The sequence below is a fragment of the Mesoplodon mirus genome (genome assembly GCF_964341445.2).
Source record: "Mesoplodon mirus genome assembly, chromosome: 9".
Classification (NCBI taxonomy): domain Eukaryota; kingdom Metazoa; phylum Chordata; class Mammalia; order Artiodactyla; family Ziphiidae; genus Mesoplodon; species Mesoplodon mirus.
In genome coordinates this window covers 93,203,420-93,223,307 of record NC_138985.1, presented here as the reverse complement: position 1 = coordinate 93,223,307, position 19,888 = coordinate 93,203,420, and the positions used below count along the sequence as shown (strand labels likewise).

Genomic DNA, 19,888 nt, shown 5'->3' with positions numbered 1-19,888 from the left:
TGAAGAGGAAAAAAAGAAATTAAACAAGAGTCTATTCTTTCTGAAAGCTTGGCTGTGAAGGAAAGAAGTAAAATACCACATCAGCTAGAAAAAAGCCTAAAAGGTTATTAATATGATAAATTGCAAAGAAACAGATTCTACTTGATAAAATAACAGAAAACATAAATAAGTGTTTATGAGTAAAACATTTAAATATAGAACAGCTTTAGGAGAATCCCAAGTTGCTACTAGTAATATGTACTTATTTATATTGTATTAAATAAAACATAATTCACTGATAAAGAACTAAAAGGAAAGCAAAATATCAAAATGTTGTCTCTATGTGGATTTACTATAGATGATTTTCCCCTTGTTTCAAGTTTTCAATATTTTCCAAATTTTAATAATGAGCTTCTTTTCCTTTTTTTAAATCAAAGTATAGTTGATATACAATATTATATATTTTACAGATGTACAATATAGTGATTCACAATTTTTAAAGATTGTAATCTATTTATAATTATTATAAAATATTTGCTATATTCCCCATGTTGTACTATATATCCTTGTAGCTTATTTTCTACCTAATAGTTTCTTAATCTCCTACCCCTATATGGCCCCTCCCCACTTCCTTCTCCCCACTGGTACCCACTAGTTTGTTCTCTGTATCTGTGTCTGCTTCTTTTTTTGCTTTATTCACTAGTTTGAGGTGTTTTTTTAGATTCCACATATAAGTGATATCATACAGTATTTGCCTTTCTCTGTCTGACTTATTTCACCTAGCACAGTGCCCTCCAAGTCCACCCATGTTGCTGCAAATGGCCAAATTTCATTCTTTTTTATGGCTGAGTAGTAATCCATTGTATATATAAGCCACACCTTCTTTATCCATTCATCTGTCGATGGACACTTGGGTTGTTTCCTTATCTTGGGTATTGTAAATAGTGCTGCTATGAGAGCTGTATTCCTTTTATACTGGTGGTGGTAGGAGGTGGAAGACAATAAGCTTTACCAAAATTAATGATACTTCAGGGGCAGAAAAGACTTAAGTGATTCTAACTTGAGGAAGATAGATAATAGAGAAATATGAAATATTAGCAGGCAGAGAGCAGAAAAGAAATGGAAGGAAAAAAATAAAACCAATGCAGAAATGAAATCTTCATTGTAAGTAGCACAAAGGAGTACAAACACTGTTGAAAACACAGTAAAGGACCTGGACAACAGGACTGAGAAAGGCAAACAAGATATAACTAAATGGGAAGGAAGTCCAAAAAAGAGGGGATATATGTATAAGTATAGCCAATTCTCTTTGCTATACAGTAGAAACTAACACAACATTGTAAAACAACTATACTCCAATAAAATTTTTTTAAATACTGTTTTCACCCCCCCCCAAAAAAAGATATAAACAAACTCTGAAAACCATAAAACATTGTTGAAAGAATTAAAGAAGATCCAAATAAATGGGAAAACATCCCATGTTCAGGGATTAGAGGACTTAACATTATTAAGATGGTGGTATCTCCAAATTGATGTACAGATTCAACACAATCCCTATGAGAACCCCAGCTGAGTTCTTCATACAAATTGACAAGCTGATTGTCAAATTTATATGGAATTGCAAGGGACCCAAAATAGCCAAAACAAACCTGAAAAAGAATAAAGTAGGAGAGGGACTTCCCTGGTGGCGCAGTGGATAAGACTCTGTGCTCTCAATGGAGGGGGCTGGGGTTCAATCCCTGGTCAGGGAACTAGATCCCACATGCATGCTGCAACTAAGAATTCACATGACACAACTAAGGAGCCCTGAAGCCACAACTAAGGAGCCCTGAAGCCACAACTAAGGAGCCAGCGAGCCGCAACTAAGACCCGGTGCAACCAAATAAAAAATAAATAAATATTAAAAAAACAAAAAGAATAAAGTAGGAGAACTCACACCTTCTGGTTTCAAAACTTGTTCCAAAGCAACAGTAACAGAAGCAGTGTGGTACTGGCACATGGACAGATATTATAGATTAATGGAATCAAGAATCCAGAAATAAACTTATACATGTTTAAAGTCAACTGATTTTCAACAAGAATGCCAAGACCATTCAATGGGGGAAAGAACAGTCTTTTCAACAATGGTGCTGGCACAACAGGACAGTCAGTTAAGATAACCTTTACCACAAACCAAACATAAAAACTAACTCAAAATGAATCAAAACATAAATGTTAGAGCAAAACTATAAAACTCTTAGAAAAAAACAAAGGGGTAAGTTCTTCATGACCCTGGATTTGGCAAAGGATTCTTAGATATGACACCAAAAGCAAGAGCAACAAAAAAAAAATGAGATAAATTGGACTTCATCAAAATTTAAAACTTTTATGCTTCAAAGAACACAATTAAGAAAGTGAAAAGACAACCACAGAACAGGAAAAATATTTGCAAATCATATATCTGATAAGGAACTCGTGCCTAAAATATACAAAGAGCTCTTACAATTCAATAATAAAGACAAATAATCCAATTAAAAATTGAGCAAAGGATCGAATAGACATTTCTCCAAAGAAGACATACAATTAGTCAACAAGCACATGAAAAGATACTCAATGTCAATCATACTTCAAAAAAGAAAAAAAAAACAGAAAGAAAGGAAGAAAGCAGGAAAGGAAAGAAAAGAAAAAGAAAAAGTGCTTGACATCATTAGACATCAGGGAAATGCAAATCAAAAACTACAATGGGATGCCACTTCATTCCCACTAGGATGACTAAAATCAACAAGTCAGATAACGACAAGTGTTGACAAGGATGTGAAGAAACTGGAACCCTCTTATACCACTGGTAGGAATGTAAAATTTCAGCGACTTTGGAAAACAGTTTGACAGTCCCTGAAATGATTAAACATAGAGCACAGAGTTACTAAAGGACCCAACAATTCTATACCTAGGTATATACCTAAGAGAAACGAAAACGTATCTCCACACACAGATCTGTACACAAATGTTTACAGCAGCATTATTCATAATAGACAAAAAGTGAAAACAATCTATATTTCCATCAACGAATAAACAAAATGTGGTATATATCCATACAATGGAATATTATTTAACCAGAAAAAGGAATGAAGTACTGATACCTGCATCAAATGAATAAACTTTGAAAATAGTATGGAAAGTGAAAGAAGGCAGTCACAAAAGACTCTATGATTCCATTTATATGAAAAAGTCCCTAATAAGGAAATCTATAGAGACAGTAGATTATGGTTGCTTAGAGCTGTGATAGTGGGTAGGGGAGGATGGGAACAGGAGGATAAGGGAGTGACAGCATAAAGGACATGGGGCTTCTTCTTGAAGTGATGAAAATGTCCTAAAATAACTGTGGTAATAATTCCACAAATCTGAATATACTAAAACCCACTGAATTGAACACTTTAAATGGTGAATTGTATAGTATGTGAAGTGTATCTCAATAAAGCTACTAAAACCACAGGAATGGAAATGTTAAAGTTTAAAAGGATTAACCACTATTGTGCTAAAGAAAATAAATAAATAATTGAACTGCAAAATATTTAGAAGATAACTACAAGAAGCCTACAACCTACAAGACACAACTCAAGTAGTATTCAGAAGAAAACTCATAATTTAAACACTTAGAAAGAATGAAAAGAACATTAAGCATCTAACATAAGAAGATAGAAAAACAACCACGAAATAAACCGAAGGAAACCTAAAGGAAGGATTTAAAACATGAAAGAAAAAATAAATAAATAAGAAAAGAGAGAAAAATAATAGAACTAATTTTTTTAAAAATCCAAGAGTGGGCTTCCCTGGTGCCTCAGTGGTTAAGAATCCGCCTGCCAATGCAGGAAACACGGGTTCAAGCCCTGGTCTGGGAAGATCCCACATGCCATGGAGCAACTAAGCCCGTGCACCACAACTACTGAGCCTGCGCTCTAGAGCCTGCAAGCCACAACTATTGAGCCCGCAAGCCACAGCTACTGAAGCTTGTGAGCCTAAAGCCCGTGCTCCACAACAAGAGAAGCCCCTGTAATGAGAAGTCTGAGCACCACAACCAAGAGTAGCCCCCGCTCACCGCAACTAGAAAAAGCCCATGCACAGCAACGAAGACCCAACAGAGCCCAAAGTAAATAAATAAATAAATAAATTTATTTTTTAAAAAATCCAAGAGCTGTTTCTAAAAATAAAACAAACAAAAAAAAGGGCAAGGCCTCACATGTACAAAATAAGAAGCGATAATGAGTAAAGTGATAATGTAGTCACAGACACAGGAAATTTTTTTTTTTTTTTTTTTTTTTTTTGTGGTATGCGGGCCTCTCACTGTTGTGGCCTCTCCCGTTGCGGAGCACAGGCTCTGGACGCACAGGCTCAGCGGCCATGGCTCACGGGCCTAGCCGCTCCGCGGCATGTGGGATCTTCCCAGACCGGGGCACGAACCCGTGTCCCCTGCATCGGCAGGCGGACTCTCAACCACTGCGCCACCAGGGAAGCCCATAACTTAAATTTTGTATGAATAACTTAACTTAAAAATAAATTATAAAATTACCAGGAAAAACACAAGAATTTTAATTTTAATTAGAAATATTGAAATAGGAAAGGCCTTTCTTATGACAACCCCTAAAATCCAAAAAAAGATTAATAATTACAACTACAAAAAAACTTTAATTTCTGCTGACAAAATATACCATAAACAAGGTTAAAAGCTAAATGAAACTGTGACAAATATCTGCAACACATAACCAAGGCAACTAATTTCCATAAAACAGAGCTCCTATAAACAATATTAAACATCCCAGTAGAAAAATGAACAAAAACTATAACCAGATGAATAAGAATGATAAACAGATGTTATAAATAAAGGAAACAAATATGGCTGTATGGTTCTTATACTTATTGAAAAGATGAAGAAAAACATACCTTTTAAATTGGCAATGTAAACACAGTTTAATAACCCACTCCGTTACCAAAGGTATGGAAAGCCAGCTCTCCAGCACCAACAGTGGAACACAAACTGGTACAACGTCGATGCAGGGCCATTTGACAATATCTATCAAAACTGAAATAGCACATATCCTTTGACCCAGCAATTGTACGTCTAGCAATTTACTCTAAAGGGGTATTAACTGTATCATCCTTTGGATTAGCAAGACTGTACACGTTTTAAATGCCCATCCAAACAAAGAAATGCTACCATTTTTCTCCCCTCCTACATTCACACACACACACACACACCTTTCTGAAAGATACACAAGAAATTAGTTGCTTCTAGGGAAGGAAGCCAATTAGCTTGGGTCAAAGGAAGAAGGAAAATCTGCCTTTTACCATTTGTACCATTTGTATGACAAATCATGAACATATATCACATTGAAAATTTTTTTTTTTTTTTTGCGGTACGCGGGCCTCTCACCGCTGTGGCCTCTCCCGTTGCGGAGCACAGGCTCCGGACGCGCAGGCTCAGCGGCCATGGCTCACGGGCCCAGCTGCTCCGCAGCACGTGGGATCTTCCCGGACCGGGGCACGAACCCGTGTCCCCTGCAGCGGCAGGCGGACTCTCAACCACTGCGCCACCAGGGAAGCCCACATTGAAAATTTTTAAGTTAAGATTTTCAGTATTATTTTTCCCAGCTTTACCAATTGTTACATTTTTCCTCCTCTTTGTCAGTTTTCCAGTTCCTACATTAGCAACAATGTTTAACTGTTTCCACAAGAAACACATGGCATTTACTCAAATTCACACAGTTAAATCACAATAGTAATGTGGGTTCATTGTCCCCATGATCTCCTTGCCCCTGAGCGCTACGCCTGCATACTTATTCTACAGAGAGCACTGTCCCTGTTCTTTACCACGTATACAGAGATTATGAGTTAGGAGAAATCCAGGACTAAGAAGCTATGAATTTCTTGGCCTATGGGGCAAATACATAATCACTATTGTATTTTAGGAGACAGAAAAAATGTAAGAAGCTGCTCAAACAAGGTTTCATGAAACATTATTTGTGCTGTCACCGTGGATGCAGAGTCTAGTCCACTATTTTTATGTTTAAGAAGTTGATTGTATCCATTTGTCCAGAGTCAATGGGGCTACAGGGCATTGAACCACACTAACCAATCACATTCACAAGAACTTAATTGCTTACACATAATGCCAATGTATTAATTTAGAATTTAAGAACATATATGTGTGTGTAAGTATACATGTATATAAACATATATATTTGATGTATATGTGTATATATATATATAAAAAGTAGCAAGTCATGCATATAAAGGAATCACACACAAATGGTAATATATGCCCAAGGAGAACCACATGATAGCATGAGTGTGTATAGGGAGAAAAGAACAAACAGAAGGTCAGAGAAGACTTCCCTGAAAACCAGTGTGATCAAGCTGAGATCCAATGGAAAATAAGTTTAAAAAAAGAATAGAAGGAGGAGTAAGAGGGTTGCTGGATGATGGAATAGTAAGTACAGTGGCACTGTGGCAGAAGGGAGCATGATCTAAGGAGGTAGAAAAAGATCAAAGAGCAAGACAACATGGTGTAGGGTTATCTGGAGAGCTAGAGAGGGGCCAGACCATGTGGTGGCTTGTAGGCCATGTTAAGGATTTTTGCCTCATCTTAAGAGTGGTGAAAAGCTAGTAAAGGGCTGTAAGCTGAGATGAGAACAGACTTGCGCTTGCAAAAGATTAGTGTGCTGTACAAACTGGAGGGCCAGAGTAGAAGCAGGAAGACTGCTTAGAAAGCTGGTGCAGGAGACCTAAATCAGAGATGATGGCAGCATGGGCTGGCACAAATAAAATAAACAGGACTTGGTGATTGATTATACCTGAAATGCAAGGAAGAGGAAACCCTTAAGGAGGATGCCCAAGTTTCAGGTTTGTATAACTGCAGGAATAAAGAGCTATCACTGAAAGAGAGAACACTCCAAGACCAGGTTGTTTTGATTTTGTTGTTTTGTTTCTTTGGGGGCTAGAGAGAGGGTAGATGTGCAAAAAAGTAAGAAAGGGTTCTGAGTGCCCAGTATCTGAAAATCTTGCTAGAGAAGGATGAAAAATGGAAAATGGGATTAGAATTCAAAGGTGGGAGAAAGTTAGCTCAAAAACTTATTATTTTTTAACCTCCATGGTCAGCCATAAAACAGGCCTAGAGATTTCTACCCCTCCCCATCACCTAAAATCTTTTTAAACATATCAAAATAAAAATCTTTCAATCAAGGGGAGAGGTAAGGCTTAAAATGCAATACTTGTAAAAATAAAGAATTGGTGTGAAAGAATTTCAAAGTATATACTGAAATATCAGATGTTCTTAATTCTGAGAGTGAAGAGAAGACAGAGGCTTCCTACTTGGGGAAGCAAGAATTAAGTGCCAGTCAAGGAGAAAAGAAAGCAGAAAAGAAGAGCTGATGGCCCCACTGCATGAATTTTCACAGTTTAAACACATTTATCTTCACCTCTGAACAAACGGGTGTTCTTGGCCTTGTGTGCCAAGAGAATGCAGAAATAGCTCCACACCGAACCCCCTTTTCAGAAATTATGGCCTCCACTGCCATCAGGTGGTGGCAGTGAGGAAGTGCACCAACCAGTTTCTTCGAGCCTGGGAATGCCTATATGAAGCCTATGGTATAATTAATCTAAGATCAAAGACCTAAGATTGCAGTAGTAGAGGACAAACTGGTTATAGTCTTTTGTAACAGATTTATCTTCTAACCTGTCAATACACAAAAATGAAAGTTTTTGCTATTAATTTGGGGTAAGAAAAAAAGATTTCTCCTTTTTTTCTTTTTCATGTTAAAGACTATATGTTTAGCAATTTTAAGAATACCCAGTCTGATACTATCATCTCAAACCCAACTTTTGGTGTATTATATATTTGACTAAAACTGCTTCACTGTTAATTTTAATGGCGCATATAAATGAATTCATGTGCATTTCTAGCATACATCAATAACCTTATCACAAACACAAGCAATTGTCTCATTGAATATGCAAAATTCCCTTTATCTTCAAATTAATCAAATAATAATTTTTGACTACTTAGAAGTACAAGGCATGGTAGTAAACACAATTCAAAAACCCTCATATTCTCAAAACTCATCAGCTGAACAAATATATCACTGATAAAATCAACTTCAATCTTATTCACAAAAAACATGGTGAAAGATTAAAACACATTCTTGATAGTTCTCGTCATGGTAAAAATAAGCTTGCCCAATATAATATCTGACATTCTGGGCAGTACACCTTCATTCTACTATACTGAATATTCACTTACAAATGCAATTCTTTAAATTTGCTGCACACACACATCGATTTGATTTGTCTGTCTTTCAAGGCATTTGAACACAAGGACACAAGGATAGGAAATTGTAGGCAAAAACGTGAAATAATCACACTGGGTACATTTTTCCAGTTCTAATCAGCTGTTTTCATATGGTAGACACTGCATAATTTTGTCACTGAGTATATTCCTGATCTTCATTTTCTCCCGTTAAAATCCATACACACTATCTATTCTGTCTCTGTACCTTCCAAAATATTAATAATTCAACTAGTTTTCCCTAATTCTCTTGGTTCTGTTTCCCACCCACCTCCCACCCACCCCACTTCTCCTCCTTTCTTGTTTCAGAATGCCTAACTCTTACACACTCGAGGTGGGTTTTTTTTTTTACAAAAATCACTCTTTGGGATGCTCTTCCCTTTTCTCTCAAAAATAATTTCCCACAGCTAGGCGCCAATGTCTTTCTTTTACAAGATCAAACTGCGGAAGAGGACGAGACTGGGAACCGAGTAAGCGAAACATTTGAGAATGTCAATGAGACAGCGGTCAATCCTTTGAAAAGAAAACACAACTCTCAGCACAGAGCTTTCAACAGAGCAAAAATACTTTCATTTTCCGCTGTGCTCCTGTTCCCTCCCCGACCTCAAAGACACCTTTCCTTTTCTCTAAGCCCCAGTCGCTTTGCTATGCGTGGGGCCTGCCTTTCCTCCTCCCAAGGAAAAGAAAGACAGAGAGAAAAGAAAAGGTAGCAGTCACCTTCCCGCCGCGCCCGCGAGCTGTCAGGATCGTGCCCTACGACTCACCTGGCAGGTGCGGCCGCCCGGAGAGTTGCACGAAGCGGTTGAGCTGGCCGGTCCCCCGACCCCCGCTGCCCCCACTGCCCCCGCCGGCCCCGCTACCTCCGCCGCCGCCGCCGCCACCGCCTGCGGCGCCTCCTGCCCTCCGGCGGTTCCTGTCCCAGCCCTGGGCGGCCGACATGACCCGCTAATGACCGCTGCAACCCGATCGCGGCAGCCCGTGGCCCGGCGGCACTAGCCGAGCCTCCTTCCTGGGCTCCTCAAGAGACCCGGGAGACAGGGGAAGGGGGAGCGCCCTGTCTCACCAGCGGCCAATGACTGATGGACTTGGTGACAGAGAACCAATGGCCAGTTGTCTTCTTGGTAGGTGGAGGGAGGCGGGGAGAGACGTGGTAACCATAGCTATAGCTAAAAAAAAAAAGTGGGGGGAGAGAAAGGCAGAAGCAGCCACTCATCACTCGCATCCACCGCGCTAAGCAAGCCCGCGTCGCGGTGACTCCTGCGGGATCAGGCGAGCCAATCGAAGGCCGAGTGAGAGAGGCCACGCCTGCAGAGAAAGTCCCAGTGGCGACTCCAGGCGTGTCAGGATTCAGGAATGGGACACGCACATAATACAGATATTTTGAGGCAGTACTGTGTTCTGCCAGCTTTACAGGCTGAGATCCCTTTCCCACACCACACAAAGAGCTCTCTTCGAGGGGAAAAAAACAGGGGGCGGAGTCAAAGCTTAACTGTAAGAATGAGGTTTCATTTGTCTTGTCTTTCAGTCGACTGGCGGAACTCCTCCCTAATTCAATATAAGCCACGTCCCAAGCAAACAAACAGTTTTAAACCTGGTTAACAAACATGGGAAGATGTTCAAGCTAACCAGTAATCATAGAATACAAATTAAGACCCCAATGAGAAGCCGTTTCAGGCTTATTACGTTAGAAGGATTGTTAAAATAACACCCAGCAGTGAATTAAGAGTCCCAAGAAAAATGTTGTTTCATAGATGACTGATGGCTATGTAAATGTTTTTGTTCAAATTCCTTTTTGCTCATAGAAAATTTGAATCAGCTGGAAGACAGGAACAGGTACGGAGGATCAAGATCAAAGAAAATGTAGATGTACAGATCAGGAATTCCTATTGTTCCAAAATTAAACAGAATATTTGGCTTTGAACTTACTGGGCACAGTGCAAAGTGGGAAAACAGATTGTTCACTGACGTTTATGAGTGGTAAGGGAAAACCATATTAATTCCTCAAGGGAAACAAAACTTTTCAAGATTCTTAGATCTGGTGTTTTTGTTTTTGTTTTTGTTTTTGTTTTTGTTTTTTGGTGTGACGTTTCATGTAGGAGAACCTTACGTGATGAAAAGAAAAAAGAAAATCTGCTGGAGCTGAGGATGCGTATCCTCTTGGTGCAAATTTCATGTCCCACTAGCCCCGCCTCCTTATTTTGCTACTTTCAGGCCCTGTGGGCAGGTATTTTACCCATGAAGCATTAGAAAGCACTGCTTACAAAAACGTTTGAGACCTGAAAAAAAAAGTCTATGGCTCTAAAATATGAAAATCAAAATTAATCAATATTAATTTTTATAAAGAAACTGTAGCATTGAGTAACCAAATAGTAGATGAAGAAAATTTTCTTTTTATAAGAGTATTCCAAGTAATAAATAATGAGTGATAGACTATTACCATTTTTCAATCTCTAATGAATTCAGAGATCAACCCACTGAGCATCAACCAGTGCTGTTATCACAAAAAGAAAGTTGAAACATACATGCCTCTAGAATGTAAACATGACTATGCAGTAGTCTTGTAGGAAAAAATTGAACCTGAATCCCGTCAGAGGTCTATATCTAACCACCAATTTATAGGAAATATGGAGGACAGAGGAACATTAAAAAATACTACAGAGATGCAAAAAGCAAAATCCAGACTATGGATATTCTACAGGATAAACAAGCAAATTTCTTCAACAAAAATTCCAGAGGAAAAAGATTTGAAGGGAAATAAAATCTATAGATTAAAAAGAGACCTGTGATGATTGTATAACTCTGTGAATATATTAAAAATCTTGACTGGCATTGGTTGCACAACTTTGTTAACATATTAAAAACCACTGAATTGTACACTTGAAAAGGGAGAATTTTATGTTATGTGAATTATATCTCAAAAAAATTTTAAATAACGTGGGAGGAGTGGATGGTGAGATAGATGAAACAACATTGACTTCATTTTAAATCAGTAAATTATATCATATGTGAATTATATCTCAATAAAGTTGTTTTAAAAGAGAGCAACTTCAGAGGTATATCAATGAATTGCAATAACATTCACCCTTTAGTAGCATTACCAAACCAAACTTGGGTCCACTCACCCATGCACAGTAAAGCCAAGGAAGGAATGTGCAGCGTTTACTGCAGGCGCCAAACAAGGAGTAGGGGCAGCTAATGCTCAAAAGACCTGAACTCCCAGATGGATTTTAGATAAGGGTTTTTAAAGGCAAGGTGAGGGAGAGTCACAGGGTGTGTGATCAGCTTGTGCATAATTCTCTGATTGGTTGATGGTGAGGTAACAGGGTGATGTCACAGGGGTTAACATCATCAGTCTTCAGGCTCCAGCCTGTCTGGGGGCTAAGTGTTCATGGTCATCATGCAGTTAGCTTCTTCCATCTGGTGGGGGTTTCAGTATCTGTAAAAAACTCAGGAATGCACATCAGACACTGTTGTCTATGTCCTTCAGGGAGGAACTAAAGGTTCTGTGACTGTACTATATGGCTGATCTATTGTTTAAATTGTCACCAGTTCTCCTGGCCCAACTACTATCTTTTGTAACATGTTCACATTCTTCCAGACATTAACTCTTGAGCCAGCCTTTTGTGACTTAGGGGAGGCCTGAGAGACTAAAGCTCTTCTACAAACAAGCAGCAGGCAGAGGACATGGGGTGTGTGTGGGGGTCTGTCCTGGGAAGACCCCTAGGGTGCAATAGTAAGCCTTATTTGAATACTGATTCATAAAAACTGGGGCAAAAAGCATTGATGAGACCACTAGAAATCTGAACACTGAATATTTTATGACATAAAGAACTGTTAATTTTTAGGTGGAATAAATAATATTATTGTAGCTATGTTAACAAGAATCCTTTTCTTTTTTTTTTTTTTTGGCTGTGCCACATGGCTTGTGGGATCTTATTTCCCTGACCAGGGATTGAACCCTGGCCATGACAGTGAAAGCACCAAGTCCTAACCACTGGACCACCAGGGAACTCCCCAAGAGTCCTTATTTTTTAGATATACATACTGAAATATGTGTGGATAAAATTATATAAGTCACTTATTTGCTTCAAAATAATATAGGAACCAGCAATTCCACTCCTAAGTGTATATCCAAGAGAAATGAAAACATACGTCCACACAAAGATGTGTACATTGCTGTTTATAGCAGTATTATTCACAACAGCCCCAAAATAGAAAAAAACCCAAATGTCCATGGGCTGACGAATAAACAAAATATGGTATATCCATGCAATGGAATATTATTTGGCAATAAAAAAGTGGAATACTGATACATGGATAAATGTTGAAAAATTATGCTACACAAAGGAAGCCAATCACAAAAGACCACATATTATATGATTCTGTTTATTCAAAAATGTCCAGAATAGGCAAATCCATAGAGAAGGAGATTGGTGGTTGCCAGGAGCTGGGGGAGAGAAGAAGGAGTACAGGGATTCTTTTTAGGGTGACGAAAATGTTCTGAAATTAGATAGTGGTGATGGTTACACAATTTTGTGAATATATTAAAAACCACTGAATTGTACACTTGGAAAAGTGAATTTTATGGTACATGAATCATATCTCATTAAAAACAATTTTTGATAACACAATCCTTATCAATCCTTTTGATAAGGAGGGAGAAGTGGATGGGGAGCTAGCCCACCTTTGTATATGTTAAAAATTCTTCATAATAAGAAGGAAAAAAATCTACAAAAATAAGATGATATTAACCAATCAACTGAAAACCATCTCATATAGTTACATAAATATATAACCATTTTAAATTCCAAGAACAAAATGAAAGATTTATTCTGAACTAAATTTAAAATTATTAAATTATTTTAAAAGCCTTTTAGGACTTCCCTGGTGGCTCAGTGGTTAAGAATCTGTCTGCCAATGCAGGGGACACGGGTTCGAGCCCTGGTCCAGGAAGATTCCACATGCTGCAGAGCAACTAAGCCCATGCGCCACTACTGAGCCTGAACTCTAGAGCCTGCAAGCCACAACTATTGAAGCCCACGTGCCTAAAGGCCGTGCTCCACAAGAGAAGCCACCGCAATGAGAAGACTGCGCACCACAACAAAGAGTAGCCCCCGCTTGATGCAACTAGAGAAAGCCCTCATGCAGCAATGAAGACCTAACGCAGCCAAAAAAAAAAAAAAAAAAAAACACCTGAGATACCACTCCACATTCCCTAGGATATCTAAAATCAGAAATATAGACAATAATAAATATCAGCGAGGATACAGAGAGTTTACTGAACACTCGATTGTAAAATGGTACAGCCACTTTGGAAAATAGTTTGAGAGTTAAACATAGAGTTACTGGACTTCCCTGGTGGTCCAGTGGTTAAGACTCCACACCTCCAATGCAGGGGGCGTGGGTTCAACCCCTGGTCTGGGAACTATGATCCCACATGCCACACAGCACGGTCAAAAAAACCCCCCAAAACAAAAAAAAAAATAGTTACTATATGACCCAGAAATTTTACTCCTTGATTTATATGTAAGAGAACTGAAAACATATGTCTGCACAAAAAACTTGTACACATTCATAGCAGCGTTATTCACAATAGCCCAAAAGTGTAAACAACCCAAATGTCCATCAACAGATGAAAAGGTAAACAAAATATGATATATCCATACAATGCGTTATTATTCAGTCATAAAAAAGAATGAAGTACAAATACATGCTACAACATAGATGAACCTTGAAAACATCATGCTCGGTGAAAGGAGCCAGACACAAAAAGCCACATATTGCATGACCCCATTTATATGAAATGTTCAGAACAGGCAAACCCATAGTGATTAAAAGATTAGTGGTTGCCAAGGGCTGGGGGAAGGGAGGAATGGAGAGTGACTGCTAATGGGTACAGACAGGGTTTCTTTTTGAAGTGATGAAATGTCCTGGAATCGGATAGCAATAATGGTCGCACAAACCTGTGAATATCCTAAAAGTCACTGACAGGTACACTTTATTAAAGGGTGAATTTTATGTTATTTTAGTTATATATCAATAAAAAGTAGCCCATAAGAATTCAAAATGTTTGAAAAATGTGTGCCCAATTAAAAGCCTATTAAGTATCATGTTTTATAGAAACTAAATTTTCACTACAAGTATAAATTTTGCTGTTTGATAATTTTTCTACTTCATGAAGGAATTATACTAGCAAACATCGTATGTTTGACTTAAGAGAAGAGGTCCTACATAGCATAAAAAGCTTATCCAGGGCCTCCCTGGTGGCGCAGTGGTTGAGAGTCCGCCTGCCGATGCAGGGGATACGGGTTCGTGCCCCGGTCTGGGAGGATCCCATATGCCGCGGAGCGGCTGGGCCCGTGAGCCATGGCCGCTGGGCCTGCGCATCCGGAGCCTGTGCTCCGCAACGGGAGAGGCCACAACAGTGAGAGGCCCGCATACCGCAAAAAGAAAAAAAAAAAAAAAAAAAAAAAAAAAGCTTATCCACATACATTTTTTGTATATTCTCACCTGAAAAAAAACACAATAAAGACAGTCTGACAACTGGAGCTATCAGCAGAGCTGTCTGCTTCACAGGGACAAACAAAATGGATAAGGTGACCCTGAGAAGGCGATTAACATGATGAAAGTTTTGGGGGAGGGCACATGGGACCAAGACCATGAAAAGGAGGGGAAGGAAGCAGGATTGGGCAGGTGGAGAGGGTGGACTGTGATGCAGTCTCAAGGAAGGCCCCAGGAGACCCTACTGGAAACTCTAAAGCTAATGGCCCTTTAGCATTGTCCAGAGTTGGGGCAAGGGGCTAGGCCTTTTATACCTCTGTCTTGATTAATCACTGGATGAAGGATGCCCTTGAGAAAGGGGGGTGGCGACCTCAGGCAAAATGGCCCTCTCCAGTCAATAACTCCTAAGGGAACTGACAGCCGAGGGTTTCCTGTTGGTGGTACTCCCAGTGGCTGGAGGAAATAGTTCCTCATTCCTGAAGGGGGATCTCGGTGGTGCATCACTGCCTCCACCACCTATACTAAAATGCTTGGGAAGAAAACTAGCACTTACCAAGAACCTACTGATATGTGCCAACCACTTTCATAGACGTTATCCCATTTAATCTTATAACCACAGGTCCCTCGAACAAGGTCCCTCGAACACAAGGTCACAAGGTGAGTGATGGAAGTGGGAGGAGGGGCCATCTCTGATTCTACAACTCTTTCTTCCACATCACATTTGCCAAGTGACTCTTTGACAACTGTAAGTTTCAAAAGTATTTATTGACTCATGACTTAAAATTGGCATTTTCTGAGCATCTATTATGTCCAGGCACTGGGAAATTATAGAAAAAAGACAAAATGTCTGCCATACACAAACATGCACACAAATATACATACATATGTATGTGTGGAAATACACATGTATGTAAATATGTAAACGTCTATGTGTGTATATATATATACATATATATGTATATATATAGACATATATATATGTATATATATACATACATAGTTAGTTGTTCAGGCCAAAATCTTGGAGTCCTCCTTGAAATCTATTTCCTCACATGCTATGTATAACCCATCACCACGTCCTGTTGTTTCTAGCTCCAAAATGTAACTTGAATCTGCCCACTTTCAGCTATCTTTGCCCATCATCATCTTTTGCTGGGGTTTCTTTAGCAACCCCTTAATGGTCATTCTGTATCCTCTATTGGCTCCAATCCATTCATCACCTAGTCTTCAGAGTGATTCTTCCCAAAATGCACAACTGTGCGTGCTACTGTGCTGCTTAAAGTCTTTCAATGGCTACATTTAGCTTTTAAGATAAAGTCTAAATCCTTTAGAAGGTTAACATACATTTATTTAACAACTATTAATTGAGTATCTACTCTGGTCCAGGCACTGTTGTAAACAATGGAATACAGCAATGAACAAAATCCCACAAAAACTCCTACTCTTGTGAAGATTATAAAGATTATACTCTAGTGGGGATGAGGAGAGACAGAAGTAAACAATAAGAAAATTACATATGCTATAAGAAGATAAGCCTTATAGAGAAGAACAGAGCAGGGTAAGTGGAAGAGGAATTCCAGGTGTCTGTGCGGGGAGGGGAGGAGTTGCAAGTGTCTGTAGAGTGATGTGGGTAGGTCTCACTGAGAAGGTGACATTTGAATAAAGAAGTCACAAAGAATTGAAGGAGGTAAGGGAGAAAGTCACGTGGGTGTGTGGAAGAGCCTTCCAGGCAGAGGGAACAGGGAGTGCAAATGTCTCAAGGCAGGACTACACCTGTTAAATTCAAGGCCTAGTAAGGAGGCCAGTGTAGCTGAAGCAGAGGGAATGAGGGGGAGAATGGAAGATATTGGAATCAGTGAGAATAGGTAATTTTTTTCAAGGAGTTTTGCTGTAAAGAAGAGCAGAACAATGGGGTGGTATCTGGATGAGGAACTGCAATCAGAGGTTTTTGTTTTGTCTCATTTTGAAGACGGGAGAAATAATATCTTAATGCTGACGTGAATGTTCGGTAGAGGGGAGAATCACTGGGCAATCCTTGAGTAGGCAAGAGGGGACTAGGCCGAGTGTACAAGGTTGGCCTTATGTAGGAGCACAGACTACAGCAACTTTTCTCAACCTCTACACGTTTGACACTTTGGGGTGAGCTAATTCTTTGTGGTGAGGGGCTGTCCTGTGCACTGTAAGATGTTTAGCAGCAACACCAGCCTCTACCATCACCCCATCTGTAATAACCAAAAATGTCTCTAGAAATTGCCAAATGTCCCCTGGGAGGCAAAACTGCACCCATTTGAGAACCACTGATCTATAGTAACAGGAGGAAAGGTAAAGTACTATCAGAGGATAAGACAACCACTCAATATATATGAAATGAAAAGACAAAGCTGCATTTATTGCTTACTATAGGCAGTGAGAGTCATACTTGTCAGGCACAGGTTTAGAGAAGACCAAACTGCTAATCTTATATTGGATTTAGAGAAAGTGGGGAGTTCAGGGATTGGTGACCTTTCAGAGGTCTAAGTGTGTTGACATTCTCTGCAGAAGTGATAACTTGCGTGAGAATATTGTTGATTGGTTGGCACTTGGAGGTGTGTGTACTGAAGTGAGTCTGTGATTGGCTGATTTTCAGAATCAGTGGGTTGTCTTTGGGCTTGCAAAAGCATGTTCACTGGGGTGAGTTATCAATAGACTGAACTTAAAACTGGCTCTGATTTCTGGCTACTATCATGGGAATGTGGGAACTTAAAAAATTCTCAGTATTCCACATGCTAGCGGGTAGATGCGGTGGTGGTAATCTGTGGAAGTTTTCTTCTGATTGCTTAAATTGTTTAAGTGAAATAGGAAACAAGGACATCAGCAGACAGGATGGATTGGAAGAGACACTGAAGATTTGAGGAGAGAAATATGAAAGTCATCTATGAAAGTAGGAGAGAAGGTACACTAGGGAAATGTAGTATGATTACTGGGCAGAATTAAGGGCCCACTTGAGGTCGACAATACAAAGACAGACAAGTCAGCATGCCATGCATTTTTCTTTAACCGTATTCAGCTGACAGGGTGCAGGAGCAGAGTGGTGGAACGCTGAACTCTACTGTGATTGAGGTTTTGCCAAACGAGTACTACAAAGCAAGAAAGGTCCAAAGAAATTCAGAGTACATTCTAGAGAATGTATTATTTTCAGTTATATATTTTGCTTTTTTATTATGACATTGTCAAAAATACTCAATAATAGAAAGAATAATATAACGAACCCCCATGAGTCTATCACCCAAACCCAACAATTAAAAACATTTTTCATCATGGGATTTCCCCTGTGGTCCAATGGTTGAGACTCCACGTTCCCAATACAGGGGGCACAGGTTGGATCCCCGTTCAGGGAACTAGATCCTGCATGCATGCCGCAACTAAAGATCCCAAGTGCTGCAACTAAGACCTGGAGCAGCCAAATAAGTAAATAAATAAACATTAAAAAAAATTTTTTTCATCTATGCTCCTCACATTTTCTTTTCCTCCAGAACTTTAAAGCAAATTCGAGACATCATACTAGTTCACCCATAAACACCTCAAGACGTATCTCTTATAAGTAAGGATTTTTTTCTGGCCACGAAGCAAGGCTTGTGGGATCTTAGTTACACGACCAGGGATGGAACCTGGGTCCTCAGCAGTGAGAGCACCGAGTCCTAACCCCTGAACTACCAGGGAATTCCCAGTAAGGACTTTTAAAAACCATAATCACAGTGCCATTATCACATATAACAAAACTAAATAAGTCTTTAATATTAACTAATTATCTGTCCATATTCAAATTTTGCAAAGGAATGATGATAATGATTGGCAACGAACTGAAACTGGCTAAGGAGAGGAGAGAAGAAATAAGGTGGTGTTGTTCGGAACAATGGAAAGGCTGAGATCAATAGGCTGAAAGTCCTGGTGGGCGGGAACAACTACTGAAGTTAGGAGCCCACAGAGAGTGAGCTGGCGGGGGGGGGACGGGGCACTTTTATCTTTGCCCATTGCTCAGTCACATCAGTCTCCTTTTTCTGTTTATTATATGAGGCAAACTCCTTCCAGTTTGGGATGCTGTTAGAGTCTGTGTAGATCTCTTTCCCACAATCTCATCTATTTTAACTCCAGCACAGATGCTCTCGGGAGAATCTGTAGACTGAATTAGGTCCTCCTTTACCCTAACCCTAACCCTTGGGATTTCTTTGGAGCACTTGTAATTTCAAAAGTTCAGGAAAACGTATTTTTTTTAATGTCTAACTCCACTAAAAATTACGTCTCCTTTATTCACTGCTGTCATTGCCAGCGCCGAGGACAGCGTCAGTAGGACACCCTCAATAAATAATTTTTGGACAAAGCAGGGAGGAAGCGTTCGATAACGGCAAACGCCAGACTTCTAAACCCACCCGTAACACGGTTTCTAAGGATTCTAAATTATTTACTCTTAAGGGACGGTCGCCATTCCCTCACATGTAAAAAGATAAGCTTAGGAGACTTTTTTTTTTTTTTTTTTTTTGCGTTACGCGGGCCTCTTACTGTTGTGGCCTCTCCCGTTGCGAAGCACAGGCTCCGGACGCGCAGGCTCAGTGGCCATGACTCACGGGCCCAGCCGCTCCGCGGCATTTGGGACCCTCCCAGACCGGAGCACGAACCCGCGTCCCCTGCCTCGGCAGGCGGACTCTCAACCACTGGGCCACCAGGAAGACCCAAACTTAGGAGAGTCTTATCAGTTAATTACCTTAAGACTAAATTGGGCCCCTCAACCCTGCTGAACTCGGAGACAGCGCTCTAAAAACCTCTTATCAAGCCAAGTATGCTCGTACATAAGGGAAACGACTAATCTTGGTGTTTAACCAGAGCCCTCCCGCGAGGGTCTACCTCGGTTTTGTTTGTTTGTTTGGGCCACGCCGCAGGGCATGCGGGATCTAAGCTCCCCGACCAGAGGATGGAACCCACACCCCCTGCAATGCAAGCGCGTAGTCTTAATCACTGGACCGCCAGGGAAGTCCCTACCTCGTTCTAAAATGGCCAGGAAGGGCTGGGCCCGGTGGTGAGACCCAACAGGCTGCTTGGGCCAACGCGTGGGAAGCC

The 19,888-nt window shown here is 40.0% G+C and overlaps 1 protein-coding gene across 5 annotated transcripts in view; it reads right to left on the bottom strand.

The window, feature by feature from the left end:
- Window positions 1–9,329, bottom strand: part of KLHDC10 (kelch domain containing 10) — a 59,213-nt gene extending 49,884 nt beyond the window's left edge. For 3 of the 5 annotated variants that reach the window (XM_082632371.1, XM_082632367.1, XM_082632369.1), the window contains exon 1: window positions 9,157–9,329. In XM_082632371.1, coding sequence (XP_082488497.1) covers window positions 9,157–9,235 — 79 coding nt within the window. In that variant the 5' untranslated portion in view covers window positions 9,236–9,329. Of the gene's footprint in view, window positions 1–9,060 lie in introns of all 5 variants that reach the window. The other 2 variants (XM_082632365.1, XM_082632366.1) reach the window with 1 other exon arrangement.
- Window positions 9,330–19,888: the final 10,559 nt, after the last annotated feature.